This window comes from Dasypus novemcinctus, chromosome 25, assembly GCF_030445035.2.
Source record: "Dasypus novemcinctus isolate mDasNov1 chromosome 25, mDasNov1.1.hap2, whole genome shotgun sequence".
NCBI lineage: Eukaryota > Metazoa > Chordata > Mammalia > Cingulata > Dasypodidae > Dasypus > Dasypus novemcinctus.
The window spans coordinates 24,010,763-24,034,078 of NC_080697.1; the positions used below are offsets into that span (position 1 = coordinate 24,010,763).

The 23,316-nt window shown below is 38.1% G+C and overlaps 1 protein-coding gene and 1 long non-coding RNA gene across 17 annotated transcripts in view; one reads left to right on the top strand and one right to left on the bottom strand.

Annotated features, from left to right (window-relative positions):
- Window positions 1–14,245: 14,245 nt before the first annotated feature.
- LOC131275968 (uncharacterized) lies at window positions 14,246–18,158 on the bottom strand. Its single transcript, XR_009183439.1, has 2 exons — window positions 17,833–18,158; window positions 14,246–16,114 (listed from the first exon to the last, which is right to left on the bottom strand). It is a non-coding gene; the product is annotated as an uncharacterized lncRNA (long non-coding RNA).
- A 7-nt stretch (window positions 18,159–18,165) lies between these two features.
- The window catches only part of ADRA1A (adrenoceptor alpha 1A), a 117,600-nt gene continuing 112,449 nt past the window's right edge, over window positions 18,166–23,316 (top strand). For 7 of the 16 annotated variants that reach the window (XR_011647467.1, XR_009183437.1, XM_058287818.1 and 4 more), the window contains exons 1-2: window positions 18,166–18,544; window positions 19,817–21,378. Coding sequence is in view for 12 of the 16 variants with exons in the window: in XM_058287818.1 (XP_058143801.1) it covers window positions 20,496–21,378 (883 nt within the window). In the remaining 4 variants the exon portion in view is untranslated. Of the gene's footprint in view, window positions 21,379–23,316 lie in introns of all 16 variants that reach the window. The other 9 variants (XR_011647468.1, XM_058287820.1, XM_058287822.2 and 6 more) reach the window with 5 other exon arrangements.

The window sequence follows — 23,316 nt, forward strand, 5'->3', positions numbered from 1 at the left end:
GAAAGTGTTTAAAAATAAATAATCAATCAATATCTAATAGATTTGTAAAACAGAAACAAAAAGTAGTAGGAAAACCTCGTGCCACTTTTACTGGCTCTATTTCTTCCCTTACCCCTTCCCAGCCAGAGTGGAGCTCACTGTATTTTCAATGTGGGTCCATGTTTCATGTTCCAGAGGCAGCAGTATAACCCTCAGGTGCATATTTGGGTGAATATATGTCTATTTGGGATTGAATCATGTCCCCCCCCAAAATGCAAGTTCAAGTTCCAACACCTGGTCCTGTGAGTGTGAATCATTTATAGATCAAACTTCTGAAAAAATTATTGGTCAAGGTGTGGCCAAACTGAATGAGGGTGAGTCTTAAGCCAATACGGCTCAAGTCCTTATAAGCAAAGAAAATTGAACACAGAAGGAAAAGCCATAGGGAGCAGCCAGAATCTGGAAGTCAACAGAACCCAGAAGAAAGAAGAGGCCTCCATGTCCATTGCCATGTGATGGAAAAGCCAAGGAACGCCAAAGATTGCTGGCCAGCCAGATAATACTGACCCTGGAAAACAAAAACAGTTTGTCTATACCAATCTGTTTGGCAATAGCCCGAAGGCCCGAATAAGCACACTTGTCTCCAACTTGTCCCAGAATTGTTTGACTATAAAAGCAGCACCAAGGTGAACTAAAATGTTGTAAAAAAACAACCAACTGTACCTGCCTGGGACAAATGATTACCAGTTTTAAGACATACAATAGAGTCCCCAGGATTGGGAGGAAAGACTGAAAATTTCTTGGGGTAAGAGGAGCATTTGGAGAGCATCTTCAATATAGGAGAACTCATAAGGTCACACATATCCCAGAACAAGATGCCTACACAGAAAAGACCAAAAAGAACCCTGCAATTTTGCCTAGGGCTATTTTTAGGCTCACTGTAATGCTGACTAAGCTTTGGAGGAGAGCATTCACACAAAGCCAATCTGCAAAGCCTAGGAAAGATGTATGCTTTCAGGTTTCTTATTCTTTTTTGTTTTTCCTCTCTTTTTTCCCTCCTTTCTTGCTCTTCCTTTTCTTCTTCTTTTTCTTTGTCTTCTCCTCCTCAATCTTCTTTTTCTTCTTCTTCTTCATATTTTCCTCTGTGTTAGATATTGGCATTCAAGTCTCTGTCATGGTGACCAGCTGGATACAAGCTTAAGGACAGGCACTTCAGTGACTCACCTCCAGAGATAACATACTAAGATGTTAAAATGTACAGTTTTCAACAAAAGATTACAAGACATATTAAAAATCCAGGAAACAATGGCACATTCAAAGAACAAAATAATGCATCCAAAACCATCAGAGAGACTTTGGACATGCAAAAGACTTCATTAAACTATACCCCAAGTTGCTGAAGAGAAACACAGACAAGAAGTAAGGGTAATCAGGAAAACAACTGACTAAGATGAGAATTTAAATAGAGAGACATAAATCACAAGAAGGAACCAAACAGAAATAAAGGAGTTGAAGAGCATGATAACCAAAGTAAAAAAGTAGACTGGAGCTGGCAGAAGAAGAATCAGGGAGCTAGAAGGTAGACAACTGAAATTGTCCAGCCTGAGTAGCAGACAGAAAAAATAAGAAAGGAACGTGAACAGTGCCATCAAGTATACCAATATACGTGTTATGGGAGTCCCAAAAGAAGAAGAAAGAGAGAAAGGGGCAAAAAGAATATTCAAACAAATAATGGCTGAAAACTCCCCAAATTTAATGAAAGGTATGAATTTACACACACAAGAATATTGATGAACTCCAAACAGGATAATTCAAAGAGATGTACACTGAGATACGTTGTAAGCCAGAGGAAAAGAAAGGATCACAAAAGCCACAAGAGAGAACTAACACATCATGCAAAAGGGATTCTCAATAAGATTAAGTATCACACATCAGAAACCACAGAGGCAAGAAGCCAATGGGATAACATATTTATAGTGCTGAAAGAAAAAAATGCCAACAAGGAATTCTATATCCAGTGACACTTCCACAAATGAGGAAGAGATTTAAAAATTTTCCGATACATGAAAGCTGAGGTAGTTTGTCACTACTAGACCTGCCATACAGAAAATGATAAAGGGAGTTCTTCAGGCTGAAAGGGAAAGAACATTAGGCAGTAGATTGAAGTGGCATAAAGAAATAAAAATCTCCAGATAAGGCCCCTACATGGGTAATTATAAATGCCAATGATGTTATATTAATATTTTTAGTTTGTAATTCCACTTTTTGCTTCTTACAAAATCTAAAATGCAAATGCACAAAAAGTAATGATAAATCTATTATTTTGGATACATAATATATAAAGATGTAATTTGTGACAAGAACAGCATAGAGGTGGGGGATGAAGGAGTATAGGTACATAATTTGTATATGCTATTGAAATTAATTGGGTATCAAATTAAATGAGATAGTTATTGATTTAAGATATTAGCTTTATTCCCCATGGTGACTGCAAATAATATATCTGAAAAATATACACAGAAGGAAATGAGAAGGGATTTTAATGGTTCACTACAAAAGATCAGCCAAATACAAAATTAGTAATAGAAAAATTAAGGGACCAAAATGTATATTACTTACAAAAAAACAAATAGTAAAATGACAAAAGTCAGTCCAACATTATTAATAGTTACTTTAAATCTAAATGGATTAAACTCTCCAGATTAAAGGCTGAGATTGGTAGGAGGGATTTTAAAAAGCATGGCCCAACTATACGCTATCTACCAGAGATTCACCTTAAATTCAAAGACAAAAATAGGTTGAAAGTGAAAGATAGAAAATAATACTTCCTCCAAATTGTAACCAAGTGAAGGTGGGTGTGTCTACACTAATATCAGATAAAATCAACTTTATATCAAAAATTGTTCTCAGGGACAAAGAAGGAAACTATATGTTGACAAAAGAGTCAATTTATTACAAGAACTTACTGATAATAAATATGCAACTAAAAACAAAGTCCCAAAATATATAAAGCAAACATTGACAGATTTAAAGGGTGAAATAGACAATTCTACATTAAAAGTAGGAGACTTTAGTACACCATTTTCAATAATGCAGAGAACATCTAGACAGAAGTTCAATAAGAAATACAGGATTTCAAAAATGTTATAAACCAATTAGACTTAATAGACATATACAACACTTCAACTAAGAAAGCAGAAAATACTCATTCTTCTCAAGTGTACATGGATCATTCTCTATAACAAATCACATGTTAGTTGAAAAACAAGTTTCAATAAATTTTAAAAGATTGAAATCATACAAAATATCTTTTCTTACCACAGTTGAACAAAGCTAGAAATCATTAAGAAGTAGAAAATTCACAAGTATTTGGAAATTAAACAATACATTGAAAACATTATGTTCAGTGAAATAAGCAAGACACATGAGGACAAATAGTGTAGGATATAATTTATAAGAGATCTCTAGAAATAATAAAGTCATAGAGACAGAAAGTAATTCAGTAGTTACTGGGGGAGGAGGGAGAGTGTATGTTTGGTGGATATGAAGAGTTTGTTCATAAAATTTTAAAAAAGAGATCTCAAATTAGTAACCTAACCACTCACATAGGGGCATGCAAAAAAAAAAAAAAAGAGTGAAGTAAGCCAGAATTTAGCAGAAGGAAGGATATAATAAAGATTAAAATGGAGAAAAGTGAAATAGAGAAGAAAAACAATAGAATTAATGAAACCAAAATTTGGTTCTTTGAAAAGATCAATAAAATTGACAAACCATTAGCTGGACTAGCAATGAAAAAAGAGGGAGGACACAATAGCAACACTAAAAAATAGCTTAAAATTTTTATTTCCCCCCAAAATCACAACTTTAACTAATTCATGGGTAAAGAAAAAACACATATTGGAATGTAGGAAATGTTTAGAACTGAATAGCTATGAAAGCATTTTATACCAAAAGAAAACTTGTGGGATGTTTAGTGGAATTCAGAGGTAAATGTATTACTGTAATTACATTTTATTTGAAAACTAAGTTTAAAAATAAATAAAATGCCCTAATTTAACAATGTCTAATATGCCAGTAAAGAATATTAGCATAAAACCAAAGACAGTAGAATAATAATAAAAAGAAAATAGCATAAATGAATGGAAGAGAAAGCATAGTAATACTTGTTATTCCCAATGCCATTAAATATGAAATGAACAGGTAAAATTAAAACTAATACCAATAGAAACTAAAAAGTACAATGTTAAAAAGCTTAGTTCAAACCATGAAACTTGTAGAAAAAAGTAGGAAAAATCTTTGGGATCTTGAGCTAGACAGAGTTATTTGAAAACACCAAATGCATGAACCATAAAATTCTTTAAAATTATATTTTAGATGTTATCAATAAAAGAATTGTTCTTAAAAAAGATGAAAAGACAAAAAAAAACTGTGACGAATATGCAAAAACAACAAAAGAGATGACCAACAAAATCATAACCAAATTTTTGAAAATACATAGCCCTCTTTCAGAACTGATTAAGAAAAGAGGAGAGAAGGGACATTTAGACAATATTAGGAATGAAAAAGACGTAATGAAAAACAGAGTAAAAATTTCCAAGTTGTAAGAGGATGTCATTGGAATGCATACACCAAAAACTATAAAAAGTTAGATTAAAATGGAGAGAAGTATAACAACAAAAATGCAAGATGAGAATAAATCCTAAAATCATAAATCATATAAATCATAAAAGAAATAGACTGATAGATAAAATTTTCCCTCCTAAAAATACATTGCACCAAGGTTTTCATAGTTGTGTTTATAAAACTTTCAAATAGCAAAAACCCAAATTTGTTCAAACTACTCCAGCGTACAAAGAAAGAAGGGAAGCTGGATATAATTTTTTTCAGGTAGTACAATATGCAAACTAGATATAGATACTAAATCCTTTAACTGATGAGATTATCAAAAGATACAGCAAACATTATACTAAATGGAGGACTTCTAGAAGAAAGAAATTAGCTGCCTACTGAAACAATCAACAATCTTCAGAAGAATGTAACTAAGTCTGATGACCTAAAATGTATCATTCATAATGTCCAGCACATAATAAAAAATTGCTACATATATGAAGAAATATGAAAAATGACCTGTATTTAAAATGGGGGATAAACAGTGAATAGAAACTAATTCCATAATGACTCAGGTGTTGAAATTAGCAAAGATATTAAAACAGCTATTAAAGATATATTCATAGAATTAATAATTAGAATGTAGGACATTGGAAAGTAGAATGAGGATAGAAAATAGAATGAGGAATGCTGATGGTTAATCTGCAGAATTGGTTAAAAGGTTGTCTATATACCTTTGGAAATGAATGCTGTTTGTGACTAGCAGAGCTATTACATGGGTATGACAGCAGTTGAAAGGGAAAGTCTAAGGACATGTGCATTACTAGAAGCAAAGCTAAAAAATGTAACATGGGACTGTATAACATAGTGAAACCTTATGTAAAATATGAATATGAATGATATTGCATATATAAGACTTTTTACAAAATATAAATACAGATAAACTAGAGAGAAGGAAACAAAATAGCAGCTATGTATGGCAGGGGAAGCATAGAGAGATTGAGAAATGATGTGTTTTGTTTAGTTGATCAGTTTTTGTTTATTATTACTATTATTATTATTATTACTGGAATAATGAAAATGCTCTGAAAATGATTGGAGTAATGAATGCATAACCATGTGATTATACCAAATACCAGTGATTGTACACTTTGGATGGATTTATGCTTTATAAATATGTATCAATAAAATTGATTTGTTAAATATATATATATTCAAGTACTTAAAGGAAAATATAGTTATGGTGAATGAACAAGTGAGGAATCATAACAGAGAAATTAAAGATATAAAAAAGAAACAATTGTGGATTTTAGAAATAGAGTGTGCGCTAACTTAAATTATTAAAAACTAGTGGATGGACTAACAATATTGATGATGGCAGAAGAAAAGAATCAGTGGACTTGTAGATGGATCATTAGAAATTACCCAGTCTGAAAAACAGAAAAATATTGAAGAAAATGTACCTAGCCTCAATGACTGGTGAAATACCACCAAATAGTCTCACATACATGCAACTGGAATCAAGAAAGAAGAAAAAAAGAATGGGACAGGAAAAAAATCTTTGAAGAAATGATGACTGGAATTTTCCACAAAGTGGTGTAAAACCTAAATTTACAAGGTCAAAGATGCTAAACAGGCTGAATACAACATCTGTCTAAACACATCATACTCAAGCTGCTGGAATACAAATATAAAAAGACACTCTTAAAAGCATGAGAGAAAAATAACACATTACCTACAAAGAAACAGTTATAAAAATTTGTATGACTTCTCTTCAGAAGCAAAGGAGACCTGAGATGCACATGCTTATTCTGGAAAATAATCTTAGTCTGTTATGTTTTACAAATATGCTCTTAATTAAGTTATAGTTTAACTTTTACCATTCTGATATATTGACTATAATATAGTTCATTTTAGCCATTTTATCACAATTTATATTTTTGTGTCATATTTTAAAAGTATTTTCCTAAGTATGAAAATATATCTCCCTATATTTCTTTTAAATTGTTTAAAATTTTATTTTTCACATTTATATCTTTAATCTAGCTTTCATTTACTTTATCTATAGTGTGGGGTAGAGCTCTAAATTTAGTTTACATTTTCCTTATGGAAATCCAAATAGCCTGCCACCATCAAAAGGCTTTTTATTAACTTTTCTTTTGTTAAACCCTTTCCAGCATGCAATTTGTTTCTTGCTGCGATCTTGACCAATGTAAGAAGTGATAAACTGAGTGTCTTGCTATGAAATTTAACCAAGATCAATAGTCATTTTGGAAATTTTGTTGCTCCAAATGCTCGACCAATGGCCTTGATTATCCATCTTGATTTTTTTGTTATAGACCACCAGTAGCTATGGAATTTCTATATGTGGAAATTGAAAGGTACAAATCTAGTTGGAAGGGGGGGCTAGGCTTCTTGTCTTGAAGTTGATTTTACACCGCAAGTACATATTTTACTTTTGTCTTGGCAGAAGTTGTAGAGAAAAGGCTAATGGAGATTAAACCCTCTATACTAGCCTAAACTAGTATAGACTCAGTATTTCCTTCATTAAAAATTTGCTTTCTTCCCCTTATTTGGGAATCCCCTTGTCACAAAAATATTGAACATATGCTCAAGATCCTCAGCCTTCAAGCATTTTTTTTAACAAGTTATTTTTTGTTGATCATTTAACTGTTCTTTCCATGAGTTCTTTGGAGTTTCCATGCTTCTGATAAAATCAGATTGGCCTGACTTCTTGGTTTTTTTTTACAAGTTATTTTCTGTTGATCATTTAACTGTTCTTTCCAAGGGTTTCCCAGTAACAAGTGATGCTTCTGATAAAATCAGATTGGCCTGACTTCTCGTGATATATTTTTTTAGAGGTTTATTACAGCATACTTAATTGGATTCACTTGATTGCTATAAGGGAGTAAACAAAAATGATGAAGGCGGTTTCAGAAAGTGAAAAAAAAGAAGTGTAAATATTGGTTTGTTTTTCTTTTCTTAAGTGTGGAAGGAAAATTCTCTGTGTAGAGAGAAATAAGGAAACTCCTCTACTCCTCTGTGTTCCTTCATGAGGTCAACCACTCTGACCATAAAGAAAAAAATCACAGACCATTAAAATCTTATAAAACATGCATAACATATGGACAGGTAGATTTGTAGGGTATGACACTTTTTGTATTATGAAAGAACTTATATGAAAAGGTTTTCTATATAAATTCTGAAATGTTTTCCTTTAAATGTCTATAACGGGGGAAATAACAAATATTGCAAAGGGTTAATATCCATAATATATGTGTTAATTGGTATCCTTTTAGCAGACACCAAGATGCAATTAAACATATGAGATTTATTGTGTGGGGTTGGGAGGAACCTGTGAAGAAAAAAGAGGAGAGAGGTGGAGAAGGCGAGGAGAAACTTCAGACCATGATTCAGGTATGACCTCTAGGAAGGAGAATTGGGTGTGAAAAACCTCATATTGTTGTAGTTTCAACCAAACTGATGGGGAGTTCTGAGACAAAGTTGCCCATTCAAGAAAGTGTCTTGCAAGAATGGACCTGCATTAGAACCCTATTGTTTTAGCTATTTGTTCAGAGGAGCCTGTGGGAAGTGTAATGTGAACACAGGGATGGATCCAGAAGGGAGAAAGCTGGAACTATCAGTCAACTATGCTCCCCAGAGTAGGAGACTTGAGTGGCACATTTGCAAGGCTGCCATAATATAAAAAGAATTCTTACAAATCAACAAGATAAAAGAGGTAACGCCAGTATAAAAATGGGCAGTGGCCATTGTACCAAACTGGCCACTTAGAACCATTTTCCTACTTCTGTGCTCTCCTCTGCATTGCAATGACTGAAATAATCTCTGCAAACAAATTCTGAGTTTCAATCCACAAATGAGAGGAATTACTGTGAGATTTGGAAGATGGGAATAAAGCAAAAGCCATTGTTCATTCTGCAGCAGTGTTGGGTACAGTTGCAGTCTTCAACAAAAGAGAAGAGGTTTTGCCAGGAGCTTCTGGGTGTTTTGCAAATCACTGATACTCCACGTAGCTCAGCTCATCAGGGTGGTTTCCTGATATTCCTGCACTTCCAGACTTCTTTCTTTTTTTTTTTTCATATTCTATTCAATTTATTCATTTTTTAAAAAGATATTACATTAAAAAAAATATGAGGTCCCCATTCGCCCCCACCACCCCCACCCTACCACTCCCCCCCAATAACACTCTCCCCCATCATCAGGTCACATCCATTGCATCTGGTGAGTACATCTCTGGGCATCGCTGCACCCCATGTCCCGTGTTCCACACCATAGCCCACACTTTCCCACGTTCCATCCAGTATTTCCAGACTTCTTGAGGGTTGGTAGCAGCTTTCACTGATATGTTCTTTCAATCCTTCCCAATTGTTTTCTAAGTCTCTAATTTCCTGTATTAAATCACTCCCTGCTTTGAAATACCTAGAGCAGTTTCTGTTTTGTTTTATTAAACCAAATCCTAACTAATACAAGCATGGACAAGCAAATCACAAATGAATAAATGCAAATGTCAAATAAATAAAGAATACAAACTTAAATAATAAGATATTTTCACTTATCAAATCAGCTGTTTCTTTAATTTATATATACACTTACTTGCCTATTTTAATATAAATATACAAGATTGGCAATGGGTAGAAAAACAGATTCTGTCATACACTACTGTTGGGGGTATAAATTTGTAAAACTTTCTGGAGAGCAATATCTATTATAACTCAAATGTTCATAATATTTGATTCTAAAATTTCACTGAAAGAATTAAGAGTACAACATTATATATGGGGATAGTTTTCAAAATGCAAGTTATAGATCAGAAATTTTTGAAAAGCCTAAATATCCATTGGTAGAATAATTAAATTTATCACGACATGTACATAGATGGAATTGCTGTACAGCCATTATAAATCATAACTTGACAGAAATTAAATACTATAAGAATGTATATGATCACAGTATGGTACAAATTGTTTATTTGCATGTATTACATATACATATATAATATATACATGTATATACTGTGTGTGTGTATATATATAGTCCTATGTGTATAGAATATACCTATAAGTAAAAAGTCGAAAATGCAACAAATCTTTAGCAGTGGCTATTTCTCCAGTGGTACGATTAGAGATAATTTTTATTTTCATTTTTTTTTCTTTATTAGAGAAGTTGTGTGCTTACAGAACAATCACACATAAAATACAGGATTCCCATAAACCACTCTATTATTAACATCTTGCATTGGTGTGGAACATTTGTTACAATTGATGAAAGCATCTTTATATTTTTGTGCTATTAACTATATAGTCCATGGTTTAAATTAGGGCTCACTGTGTAGTGCAGGTCTGTGGATTATTTTGTTTCTTAATTTTTATTCTGTTATTCTATTACAACCTAACCTTTACCCTTTTAACCACATTCAGATATTTATCTGTGTTGTTAATTATGTTCATAATATTGAGCAACCATCACCATCTATTACCAAAATATTTCTATCATTCCAAATAGGAACCCTGTACATTTTAAGCCTTAACTTCCCATTCCCTATTCCTATTCCATCCCCTGGTAACCTATGTTTTAGATTCTGACTCTCTGAGTGTACTTATTCTAATTATTTCTTATCCATGAGGTCATACAATATTTGTCTTTGTGTGTCTGACTTATTTCACTAACATGTCTTCAAGGTTCATCCATGTTGTAGCATGTATCAGAACTTTATACATTTTATGGCTGAATAATATTGCACTATAAATATATACCACTTACATACCACATTTTATTTATCTATTCATCTGTTTATGGACACTTGAGTTGCTTCTATCTTTTGGCAATTGTAAATATAATTGATAAGAACATCAGTGTGCAAATATTTGTCCAAGTCCCTGCTTTCAATTTCTTGGGAAATAGACATAGTAGTGGGATTACTGGGTCATATGGTAATTCTATACTTAACTTTCCAAGGAACTGCCAAACTGTCTTCCACAGTTAGGTGCACCATTTTACATAGCCACCAGCAATGAATGAATGTTATTGCTTTGCATCCTCTCCAAAACTTGTAATTATTCTGTATTCTTAATAGTAGCCCTTTTGTTGGGTGTGAAACAGTATTGCACTGTTCTTTGAATTGCATTACCCTCATGGTTAATGATGTTGAGCATCTTTTCATATACTTTCTGGCCATTTGAATATCTTTTAGGAGACATGTCTATTCAAGTTTTTTGGCTATTTTTTAATAGGGTTGTTTGTTTTTTGGCTGTGAAGTTGAAGGATTTCTTTATATAATCTGGATATTAAACTGTTAATGGATATGGGCTTTCTCAATATTTTCTTCCATTGTATTGGTTGTCATTTTGCTCTCATGACAAAGTCCTTTGAGGCAAATTTTTTAAAAATTTTGATGAGTTCCCATTTATCTATTCTTTCTTTTGTTGGTTATACTTTGGGTATAAAGTCTAAGAAACCATTGCCTAATACAAGGTCCCAAATGCTTCCTTATGTTTTCTTTTAGGAGTTTGATAGTTTTAGCTCCTATATTTAGGTCCCAGATCTATTTTTTTTTTAAGATTTTTTTTTTTAATTTCTCTCTCCTTCCCCTGGCCCCCCCACCCCCGGTTGTCTGCTTTCTGTGTCCATTCGCTGTGTGTTCTTCTGTGTCCGCTTATATTCTTGTCAGTGGCACTGGGAATCTGTGTCTCTTTTTGTTGCGTCATCTTGCTGTATCAGCTCTCTGTGTGTGCGGTGCCACTCCTGGGTAGGCTGCACTTTCTTCGCGCTGGGCGGCTCTCCTTATGGGGCACACTCCTTGTGCGTGGGGCTCCCCTACATGGAGGACACCCCTGCGTGGCACAGCACTCTTTGCGCGCATCAGCACTGCACATGGGCCAGCTCATCACACGGGTCAGGAGGCCCTGGATTTGAACCCCAGAGCTCACATGTTGTAGGCAGACGCTCTACCCACTGAGCCAAATCTGCTTCCCCGAGACCTATTTTTAATTGATTTTTATTCAAGGTGTGAAGCAGGGGCCCTACTTTTTTTTGCAAATGGAGAACCAGTTTTCCCATCACATTTTGTTAGAGACTATTATTTTGCAATTGAATGGTCTTTGACCCCTTGTCAAAAATCTGTGGCCATTTATGTGTGGGTTGATATCTGAGCTCTCAATTAAATTCCATTGGTCTATAGGTCTGTCCTTGTGCAAGAACCATGCTGTTTTGATTTTTGTGACTTTGCAATATATTTTAAGATTGGAAAGTGTGAATCCTCCAACTTTATTCTTCATTTTCAAGATGGCTTTGGCTATTTGGGGCCCCTTATTCTTCTATATAACATTGATAATTGGCTTTTCCATTTCTGCAAGGACAGTTGTTAGAATTTAGATTGGGATTGCATTGAATCTAAAAATTGCTGTGGGTAAGATTGGCATCAACAACATCTAGTCTTCTAATTCATGAAAATGGAATATTTTTTCATTTATTTAGTTCTTATTTGATTTCTCTTAGCAATGTTTTATAGATTTCTATGCAGGAGAACTTTACATCCTTGGTCAGATTTATTCTTAGATATCTGATTCTTTTAGTTGCTATTGTAAATGGAATTTTTTTTCTTGATTTCTTCTTCTGATCATCTATTACTTGTGTATAGAAACACCACTGATTTTGGGGTGTTAATCTTGTATCCTACTACTTTATTAAATTCATTTATTAGCTTTAGGATCTTTGTAGTGGATTTTTCAGGATTTTCTGTATAGAGGATCATTTCATCTACAAATAGGGAAGTTAAACTTCTTTCTTTCCAGTTTGGATGACTTTCATTTCTCTTTCTTGTCTAATTGCTCTGGCTAGAACTTCCAGTACAATGTTGAATAACAGAGGTTACGATGGGTGTCCTTGTCTCCTTCCTGATCTTAACAGGAAAACTTTGTCTTTTATCTTTAAGTTGGATGTTAGCTGTGAGATTTTATACATGCCCTTTGTCATGTTGAGAAAGTTTCTTTCTATTTCTAGTGTTCTACATGCTTTTGTTTTTGTTTTTATCAAGAAGGGGTGCTGCATATTGTCTTTTCTTCATCAATTGGCATGAATATATATATTTTTCCCTTCATTTTGTTAATGTGATATATTTCATTAATTGATTTTATTATGAGGATACACCTTGAAAATGAGGGATAAATCTCATATGATTCTGGTGTATAATTTTTTATTGTTTTGTTGGATTTGGTTTCCTAGTATTTTGCTGAGGATTTTTGTATTTATTTTCATAAGAGATATTGATCTGCAATTTTCTTTTCTTATAATATCTTTATCTGGCTTTGGTATGAGGGTGTTGTTGCCTCAAAGAAAGAACTAGGGAGTATTCTCTCCACTTCAAGTTCTTGGAAGAGTTTACTTGTAATTGGTCTGTTGAGATCTTCCATTTCTTCTTGAATCAGTAGAGTTGGTTTGCATGTTTCTAATAATTTGTTTATTTCATCTAGGTTATCTAATTTACTGGCATGCAGCTGTTCATAGTATCCTCTTATAGTCCTTTTTATTTCAGTGGGGTCAGTAGTAATGTCCCCTTTTTCATTTCTGATTCTAATTATTTGTATCCTATCTCTTTTCTTTGTCAGTCTACCTAAAGATTCATCAATTTTATTGATTTTTCAAAGAAACAACTGTTGGTTTGTTGGTTCTATTATTAGTTTTTTATTACTTTTGTCGTTCTCTATTTCACTTATCTCCATTCTAATCTTTTGTTATTTTCTTCCTTTTCCTTGCTTTGGGTTTAGTTTGCTCCTCTTTTCCTTGTTCTTCCATGTTGAGGTTAGGTCTCTGATTTGAAGTCTTTCTTCTTTTTTAATATAAGTATTTTAGCTATAAATCTGCCTCTCAGCACTGCCTTCACTGCATCCCAAAGGTTTTGATAGTTGGATTTTCATTTTCATCCTCCTCAAAATATTTCATAATTTTCCTTGTCATTTCCACCTTAACCCACTGGTTGTTTACGAGTATGTTGTTTAATTGCCCATATTTGTGAATTTTCTATTTCTCCATTTGTTATTGATTTCTAGCTTCACTACATTATGGTCAGAGGATATACACTGCATGATTTCAATATTTTTAAATTTATTGAAACTTTACTTGTGACCTAAGATTTGGCCTATCCTGGAGAATGATCCATATGCATTCAAGAAGAATTTGTATTCTGTTGTAGAGTATTTTCATACATTTCTGATTTTTCAAAATGTGCTATTATGAAGATGTAATTTATAATCAAAAGAGGTCAACAAACATTTTAATGTGCCTATAAAATTTGATTCACAGGTTGAGATAAGAGGTAAAATGTTTCTACATTTGGTACAGTTATTGATTTAGGTCTTTCACTTCCCTTTTTCAGATGATATTTGACAAATTTCTCACGAGAATTTGACTGATATGCCTTAACTTACATTTTCTATGCAAGAGCAATGCTCAACTGTTTTAAAGGAATTATTTTCCTGATCTAGCTACAGAATGACCTGATCCCATATTCCTTCCAGGATATTCCTACAATGTATGGGTAGAATGATGCAACTCCCAGGAGTTAGAGCAAATTATTCTCTCAAGCCAACAAGAATGAGCAGAACAAATGATGTTAAAGACAGAATTATTTTCTTTTCAAAGATTTTCTTTAATAGTGTAATAATATTCTCAGTTTGATAAAGGATAACACCATGCTTGTTTGGAGAATTGTGACTTGATACTTCATCAGTATCTTTCTGAGCAATATTTTTCATTTTCCTCCCATTTCAAATTTTTTCATGAAAGAAGTTGTAGATTTACGGAAAAATGATGCATCCAATACAGATTTCCCAAATAGCACCCTATTATTAACACCATGCTTTAGTGTGGTACATGTGTTACAATTTAAGAAAGAACATGCTTATAAAAATACTATTAACCATAGTCTGTCATTTACAATAGGATTCACTGTGTTGTACAGTCCTATGCATTTTTTTAAATTACTCTAAATTTTACATATATATGACAAAATTTCCTCCTTTTAACCACATTCAAAAAATAACTCAGTGCCGCTCATTTCATTCACAATGTTTTGCTGCCATCACCACCATCCATACCAAAACTTTATGATCAACCCAAATATAAACTCTGTACAAAGAGCATTAACTCTCCATTTTCTACCCCCACACAGTCCCTGATAACTTATATTCTAGATTCTGACTCCATGAGGTTTCATCTTCTAAAAAACAGATCTTTTTTGTTAGATTCTAACATTAAGCCCTCTACTTTGTCACCTGGAATCATAAATCCTGATAAACCCCCAATTCCATTGTATATTGTTTTCTAAGAGAATGTTGGACAGATTCTTTTTTTTTTTTTTTTCCCCTCAAAACTTTCTGGACTTGCTGACTATCTCACTGGTCACTAACAGAGTCCTGCCAAACAAAAGCATAAGGTTCAATTTGATTGACCAGCAGATCCTTCTTCTCTAGTCATACTGGTTCCTCCACTGTCTTTGACAAGGACACCTCTCTTCTCTGCAGTGGCTGTTGATTTTCCTTCTTCAAGGACATTTGTCTACCAGTCTGAATCCTGCTTACCTTGCAGGCCTTAAATCAAATCCTATCTTCCCATGAATCCCATAACCTCCCCATCAAGAAATTTCTCAATTTCTAACTTACTTAAAGTCTACAGAGTAGCACTCTTAAGACTCAAGTCAGAGGAGGACTTGCCTTAGGTTTCAGGCTTTAGAGAGCCCAGCTCTGACTCCTTCTGGTCATGGTCCTCGTAATGGGACAAAGAATCCATGGAATTAAAGGGATATGCCCAGCTGGAGCCTTCACCCTCCCTTCTAGACACTGCTCTTGACGCACAATTCCCTGCCCAAAATGGCCACACAACCACTTTCAGGGCCCTTAGTTCTTTTTCCTGAGTCCATCCTCTCAAGGGCAGTCCACATAACAGTTGTATGCTCCCTAATAACCAAGGTCAAGGGCAGCTGTCTAGTTATGTGGACTCAACTGTTTACAGACATATTTACATGGTATGGGACAAAGGGAAGTGGGAAGAAAAGGAAGAACAGCCAGTGGCCAGGCTCAGATCTCCCTACTCTGCCGTATTGGGTCACAGTACCGCTCATTCGGATTACACCATTGGGTCCAGGAATAATTCTCAGGTTATTTAGCACATTTCTCCAGCTGAATTTATCAATGTTTGTGTTACATGTGGGATTTGGAGTACTCTGGGTTCAAAGTGTTTTTCACTTTAAGGTAGCAAACAAAATGAGCAAAAAGAGATAGGGTTAGTAAGGTCAATAACAAAAGGGTTAACAAGCATTATGAGCTGCTTTCTTGAGAGACATAATTGCATTCTGTACTAACAAGAGCTCTGAGAGGTTTTGTTGTCTCCCTTTAAAAATTAGGAAACCAGCAACTCACTTGTAGTAGGCGCACAGTCCATGCTGAGGTGTGGACCATGTACGTATCTTGTCTTTTTATTGTTTCTTAATAAACTCTCTGCTCCTTTGCCTACCCTAAAAAAAAAAAAAAGGAAAAAAGGAAAAAAGTGTCAAAAAAGATGAGTTTGGCAGGGGTCACATGGGAAGGTATGGACAGCATCTTTATGCCTCCATATCTTACTCTCTTTAGTCCACCAGCATGTGTCTTTAATTTAGACCCCTTCTGGAATATGCATGCCAACCCTTCTTTAAAGATTAACCAACAGGTGGGGAATTTCTTTTTTCTGAGTTTCTGGTTAGTGACTGAAAATTTGATTCTAAGAGTTAGTTCTCTGCAAGCTTAATATTTACAGGCCAAAGACCTATCTGATAACATATATGAGGCCAAACATAAAGATCCTGTTTTTCTGAGTTTTGGCAGTAGCTAATTAGTTACTTGGGGGAAGAGGGGGTGGGTTGTGTGTATTCTTGTGTGTTGGGGGAGTGAGCTAGGTGTTTTAAAGACCTTTGTAAATTTAGACCTTGCAGAGCTTAGCAATTTTGGGTTGTTTTTCTTGTTAACACTACATTTTTTAACCACAGGGGAACACATTTTAATGAAGTGCTCACATTCATGACATAAGATTAACGAATATGAAACTAAATAATCTATATCCCTCTGGCAGATGAGATTTCTGAAGAAAAGAAACTATAAACATATTAGATAAAGTGTAAGAGTCACAGGGAATTGTAGTCCAGGTTCCATCCAAGGAGACTGAATTCCAGAGAAAGCAAGAATGATAGCTAGGTTTAAAAGAACCCCGTTTTCCTGCCTCCTTTATCTGTATGCTCCTCCTACAGCATAAAATTCAAATTGATGAGCAAGACATTTGTGTTTATTTTCAAAATAAAGCCAGATCATATGTGACAGGTATGAGTACGATCCCTACAAACATGCAAGGTTGGTTGTATAGAGGAGAACAGAAAATCCAAATTTTAGATCTTCAATGAAGTAAGGTTCCCTGATCTACATGGAAATATCTTGGAGGCATTTTAAGTTTATTGCTATGAAAGCCCTCCCAAATGTTATCTCCCTTGGAAGAGGTAATAATGTTAGTAAATATTAGTTAAAGGGAGAGAATTTCCATGCATACTACTTCTCACAGTGATATCTTTGTTACTAGGTTTAAAGGAATCTAGTAAATACTTTAAGAAAAGAGCATTATGATTTATTTGAAGAAATAAAAAGGTAAGATGATTTAGGCAGTGGGAATCAGAGTGGGAGAAAAAAATATAGTATTTCCCAATATTCAGAATTGCAAGATGAAGAGAACATGGAATTTAACAGGAAAAATAGCAAAAAGACAGTGTCAGCTTTTTAAACTCCAACTAGTAATAAATTAAAGAAAATCAAAGAGAAGCGGCTCCCTTTAAAGAGTAACTTTTCTCGGGAACGGACGTAGCTCAGTGGTTTAATTCCTGCAGCATGGTGGTTGAGCAACTGCTTCCCATGTACAAAGTCCTGGGTTCAATCCCTGGTACCTTCTAAAAAATAAATAAATTTTTTTTAAAAAATAACTTTTCTTGTGAAAAAGAATGTGTGGCATTTAAAAATCACTAAACCACGTAAGAAAGTACAGCAAGACTATAATGCTTTTTAGACCATTTGTTTAAGGAAAATGTGAATCCTATTTAACAAGGTTTGGATATGCTTACTTTATTTTCTTGGAAATAAAATTTTATTGCAATCAGATTTATTGATTTTTATCTGATTTTTCTTGACTCTGAAAACATTTGCAAATAATATAATTTACCTGCAGATGTGGCATAGCAAAAAGCTTCTTCTTGATTGTAACAGAATCAAGTCCAAGAGTTAATTGAATCAAGCTGTTGAAACTTCCTCAGGCATTTCTTTAAACACACCATACACAGCAATATATCTGGCGAGGGTGCCATTTTTTTCTATACTTTAAAACTCACACTATTTTTAAAAATTATTTACTACAAATAAAAATTCCCCTGCCAACGTTTTTTTTAGGTAAAGCGAGGAGTCAGTTATTTTCAGGTAGCAGAAAATAAAAATTACGGCAGTACGCACACTTGCTGGTTGTTGCAGGGCTTTACGGTAACAGCAGGAGATTACGGTACTAGCGGGGGCTACTGTCTGTGTTACGTCAGCGAGAGCTGCAAAGTTCCTTGCGGTTCTTTGCTGGTGTGGAGAGCTGAATATTAACAGGGTGACTGTGGAGTTATTGGTTGGCTGTATTCTTTTTTTCTTTTTCTTTTTCTTTTTCTATTTCACTCTTAATATTTTAAAATCTCCAGGTAAAGTGATAGCGAGCCAGGAGCTTAAAGGCGCCCTTGGCGGTGGGATGAGTCTGCGGGCGCCAAAGGACTAAGGTCTGATTCTTCGCAGAGACTGTCCCCTCTCCCATAGCAGAGGGGAGGGGGTAGGTCCGCTCCTGGGACAGAAGCCGCGTCGGCTCCCCCCGCGCGCGGCGCTGTGGCCCGGCATCCGCGCTCCAGGTGAGTGAGCCAAGGCGCCGGGGACCCGCAGCCAGCAGGGCCGAGTGGGTGAGGGGCGATCTCCCCCTGCCGCCGGGTGAGACCGGAGCCCCTCTTTTCCCAAGCCCCTCCCGCTTTTTTCACCCGCTGTGAAACCAGCACTCTCCTCCTCCCCTGACTCTGTTTTCCTTATTTATTCTACCGAAGTTGCCTCCTAGTTAACAAGTGTCTTTTTAACCCTTTATTTATCACCTTAAGGTAGGAGAAAACGGATTTCTCTAGTTGCTTGCTTTTAGGATCATCTGAAAGGTCTTAAGCTGGTGATTTTCACCATAGCCTACCCCGGGGGTCCTGTGGCAGGGGCCAACCCCCAGAGTCTTCAAAAGGCCAGGTGGACACGTTCCTGGTTGCACTCCCTCCTGTCGGATTCCCTACGTCAGCCTCTAGTTGAGAAAATCTAGGTTTCCTACGCAAACCGTGGCCCCCGGGCCAGAACGTCTGAGGATGATGCCCTGCTCCGTAGCGCGCAGGGATGATTTTTACGCCTACAAGATCCGCAGTGACTGCCACTTGCAAAGCCCCTAGCAAGAGGGAGGCGCCCCCACCCCGCTCCCAGCCGCCGGGTGTGGCGTCGCTGCTAGAGCCCCTGGGGTGGCTGACCCTGGGGTTCGCAAAGGAATTCTGGAGCGACCTGGAGTCGCGTTCAGACCCCAGGACCCGCCGGACTTTGCTGGCGTCCTGGCTCTCCCGCCGACTTGGCTAGTAGACAGATCCGCGTGCCCCGCAGAGCCCAAGTGTGAATTCCTCCGGCGTGAGCGTGCGCAGGGCACTGTCCCTGCGGTCCCCGGGTCGCAGTGGTTCCCTCTCCCAAGCCGCCTGCTCCAGGTTACTGGGCGACAACCTGTTCCATGAGCAGCTCGGTAGCTCCTCCGGATCCACCGGCTGGGCTCGGAGCGACACACACTCCTGCAGCAGTCGGACCTCGGGGTCTACGGGGATTTTAATTTCGAGGTACGGGAATCAGACCGCGGGACGCTGCCGCCGTGGAGGTTTGTTTCTTTCCTGCCAGCCGCTGCGCGGCTGAGCTCGAAAGTAGGTTCCCAGGGGCCAGGGCGCAGGGGGCGTGGAGCGCGTTACCCAGCGGTGCTGCGGTGGCCGAGGCGGCGCGAAGGCGCTCCCCTGCTGCAGGGTGGGCCTGGCTCCCAGCCCGGGTCCACCGCCCGTCGAGCTGGACAAGGCCTCGCTCCCAGGGCGCCTGGCTCACGCTCAACCTTTTTCTTTCGGCTCTTTCAGGAGGACGCGGGCAACGACGCTCCGCAGGCGCCGCGCTCGTGGCCAGCATTGCCCACCTCGTTCCCTCGCCGGAGCACCTAGAATCGGGGTCCAGCGGGAGCCTCGTTCTTTTCAGTGGCGTGGCAGCCGAACGGGCCGTGACTGCGGCCCGGGAGCAGTGCCCAGATGCCTGGAGTCCCCGCCTTTGAGCTTCTAAGGCAGACCCGTACTCGCCTGGGGTTTGGGGCAGAGACTGGAGCTGGATTTTTGAATTCCAAATGATGTGCAGAATGCTGAATCTTCTCCCCAGCAGAACGGATCAGACAGTGAGGAAAAGCGGACTTCCGTAATTCTTGGCTTGTTGTGCAAAGCGTCTTCTCGAACTTCGAGTCACTCCTCGGGTAGGGATGGAGTGGGGGCCCCGGCCCACCGCAGCGGGTGGAGAGGGTCCGCGGGCAGCTCCGCGTGTCCCCGGCAATGCCGTCTTCAGTGCCCTGCCCCTTTGCGTGGCCATCTGAGGCTTTCCAGGGCTGGCGGGGGTTGCTTTCCACCGGAGCGCTCTCTCTCACCCCCAGCCAAACCCGGCGGGCAGGACTCTCCAGAACCTAGGCCCTTTGACTCCCTGCTCCCTCGCCCCCGCCTCCGTCCCCGCCCCGAGGTGGCCCTCGAGAGCCGGACCTCGCCGGCCCCGGCTAGGACCATGGTGTTTCTCTCCGGAAATGCTTCCGACAGCTCCAACTGCACCCACCCGCCGGCTCCGGTGAACATTTCCAAGGCCATTCTGCTCGGGGTGATCTTGGGGAGCCTCATCATATTCGGGGTGCTGGGGAACATCCTAGTGATCCTCTCTGTGGCCTGCCACCGGCACCTCCATTCGGTCACTCACTACTACATCGTCAACCTGGCCGTGGCCGACCTTCTGCTCACCTCCACGGTGCTGCCCTTCTCTGCCATCTTCGAGATCCTGGGCTACTGGGCCTTCGGCAGGGTCTTTTGCAATATCTGGGCGGCGGTGGATGTCCTGTGCTGCACCGCCTCCATCATGGGACTCTGCATCATCTCCATCGACCGCTACATCGGCGTGAGCTACCCGCTGCGCTACCCCAGCATCGTGACCCCGAGGAGAGGTCTCCTGGCTCTGCTCTGCGTCTGGGCACTCTCCCTCGTCATCTCCATAGGGCCTCTGTTCGGCTGGCGGCAGCCGGCCCCCGAGGACGAGACCATCTGCCAGATCACGGAGGAGCCGGGCTATGTGCTCTTCTCGGCGCTCGGCTCCTTCTACGTCCCGCTGGCCATCATCCTGGTCATGTACTGCCGGGTCTACGTGGTAGCCAAGAGGGAGAGCCGGGGCCTGGAGTCTGGCCTCAAGACTGACAAGTCGGACTCAGAGCAGGTGACGCTCCGCATCCACCGGAAAAATGTCCCCGCAGCGGGCAGCGGGGGTTCGAGCGCCAAGAACAAAACACACTTCTCCGTGAGACTCCTCAAGTTTTCCCGGGAGAAGAAAGCGGCCAAAACTCTGGGCATCGTGGTGGGCTGCTTCGTCCTCTGCTGGCTGCCTTTTTTCTTAGTGATGCCAATTGGTAAGTCTTGACAACACCTCATCCTCACATGTAGGGGTGGTCGCCCTCTTCCCCTTCTGCTCCCCCAGACTCTCAGTCTGGGCTGGAAGAGGTAGGACTTGCATTCCTCACATCAAAGCTAGAGGGACAGGTTGGACAGGCTCCCTTGTGGCAAAGTGACTTTTCCTTCTCTTTCTACTCGGTCTCATTTCTCTTATGTCCAAAGGCATTTTTTTTTCAAATACTGTAAAATGGTTCCCAACTGATGTAGATTAACTGCTCTTCTTAATAAGAATGTCAACTTTCTCCCAATGCCTTTAAGCATGCATTTAATTTAAAAGCATCCCTTCTCTTTCAGTCTTTCAGCAGGCACTTCTCAGGAACTGGGGAGGTGCCATTTTAATCTCTGCCATAAATTTCAAATTTCGTGGTCTGAAAATAATCACTATGCTTATTTTATTATTGGATTACATTATTTGCAAGGATTAATTATGATGGCGTGTTTATGTTCAGTATCTGTGTTCATTTTATTTTCTGAATTCTGTATGGAAAAGAGTATGGTGAGCCATTGCCAGGAGAAAAAGAGAATTATTTTATGTCCAAACCAATTCATTTATTTTTCTCAAGAAAAAAAATAACAGAAAAAGGTAGCTCAACAAGTTATAGAAGCATTATTCCTAAAAAGTTCTAAAATGTCCAAACTAATTTAAACCAAAGAATACATCATACTGTTTCCAATAAGTAAAAACTTAATCCTTTCCTTTAATAATAAGTATGAAAATAAAAACACTATGCTTATTCAAAATCATTCAGCAAATTGCAGATGACACTGTTTGAAAATAATACAATAATGTTACAAATACAATTTTTACAGATGCTAAATTAGCTCTTGTCAAAACAAATTAGCTCATTATGAGAAGCAGCAAGCTGATCCACTTGGAATAGTCATTTATCACCAAAGGGCCTTCAATGAGATCCCAAAATGGTTATTTGCTATTTTTAGTTTGTGAGCTTAAATATAGGCCCACACATTGGTCATCTACTAGCAAACAAAAAGTCATGATAAAAATCAATAAAAGTGCGTTTACAAGACTTTAGAACCAAATTTAATGGCATGTACTTAAAGTACTTAAATTTGCAACTTTGTTCAATAACAGCTGTTATTATTTTTTGAGTGCCAACAATGTTCCAGACATTTTACTAGGCACTTTATTTCATTAGTTCTTTCAACAACTCAGTGAACTATGTGTAATCAACCTCACAAATTTGTGGAATCACAAATGGGGAGAGAGAATTCTTTAGGCATTAGAACTGAACAGCTCTGGCTAATACTTTAGCCAGCAGCCACATGTGGCTATTTAAATACAAATGCAAGTGAATAAAATTAAATTTAGCCACATTTCAAGTTCTCAATAGCCACATATGGTTAGTGGCTACTGTTTTGGATTGCAGAAATATAATACATTTCTATCATTGCAGAAATTTCTGCCCAACCATGCTGCTCAAAGGTCCTTCTCCACACCCTTCCTGGCCTTCCACTGTGTCCACCATTATTTGCTTACTCCTCTCCTAGAAGTACATAACAGTTCTGAATTGAATTCAGTATGCTCTTTACTTGTGCACTGTCTGTTTATCTGCCTACCTGCATCCCATCTCTTATGTCCTCCTGAAGTTTGCACAATTATTCATTCCTCCATCCACTCAACAAGTATGTGACAGGACAGAAAACTGGATCAGATTAGGGGACATACAAAGCCAGATGGCAGAAAAAGTGCAGGGGAGAAGAGGTGACCTGGGAGTATGGGACTTCCAGCAGTGACTGACTGTGCAGGAGCAGGGCTGGGTCCTCAGTTCCTCTAGGGGAAGGTAGGCTCTCTGACCTAATTATAGACTCCCTCTTGGAACTGGTGTCTTAAAGAGTTAGTAATGTTAAGGTGAAGATGTTATGGGGAGGAGGAG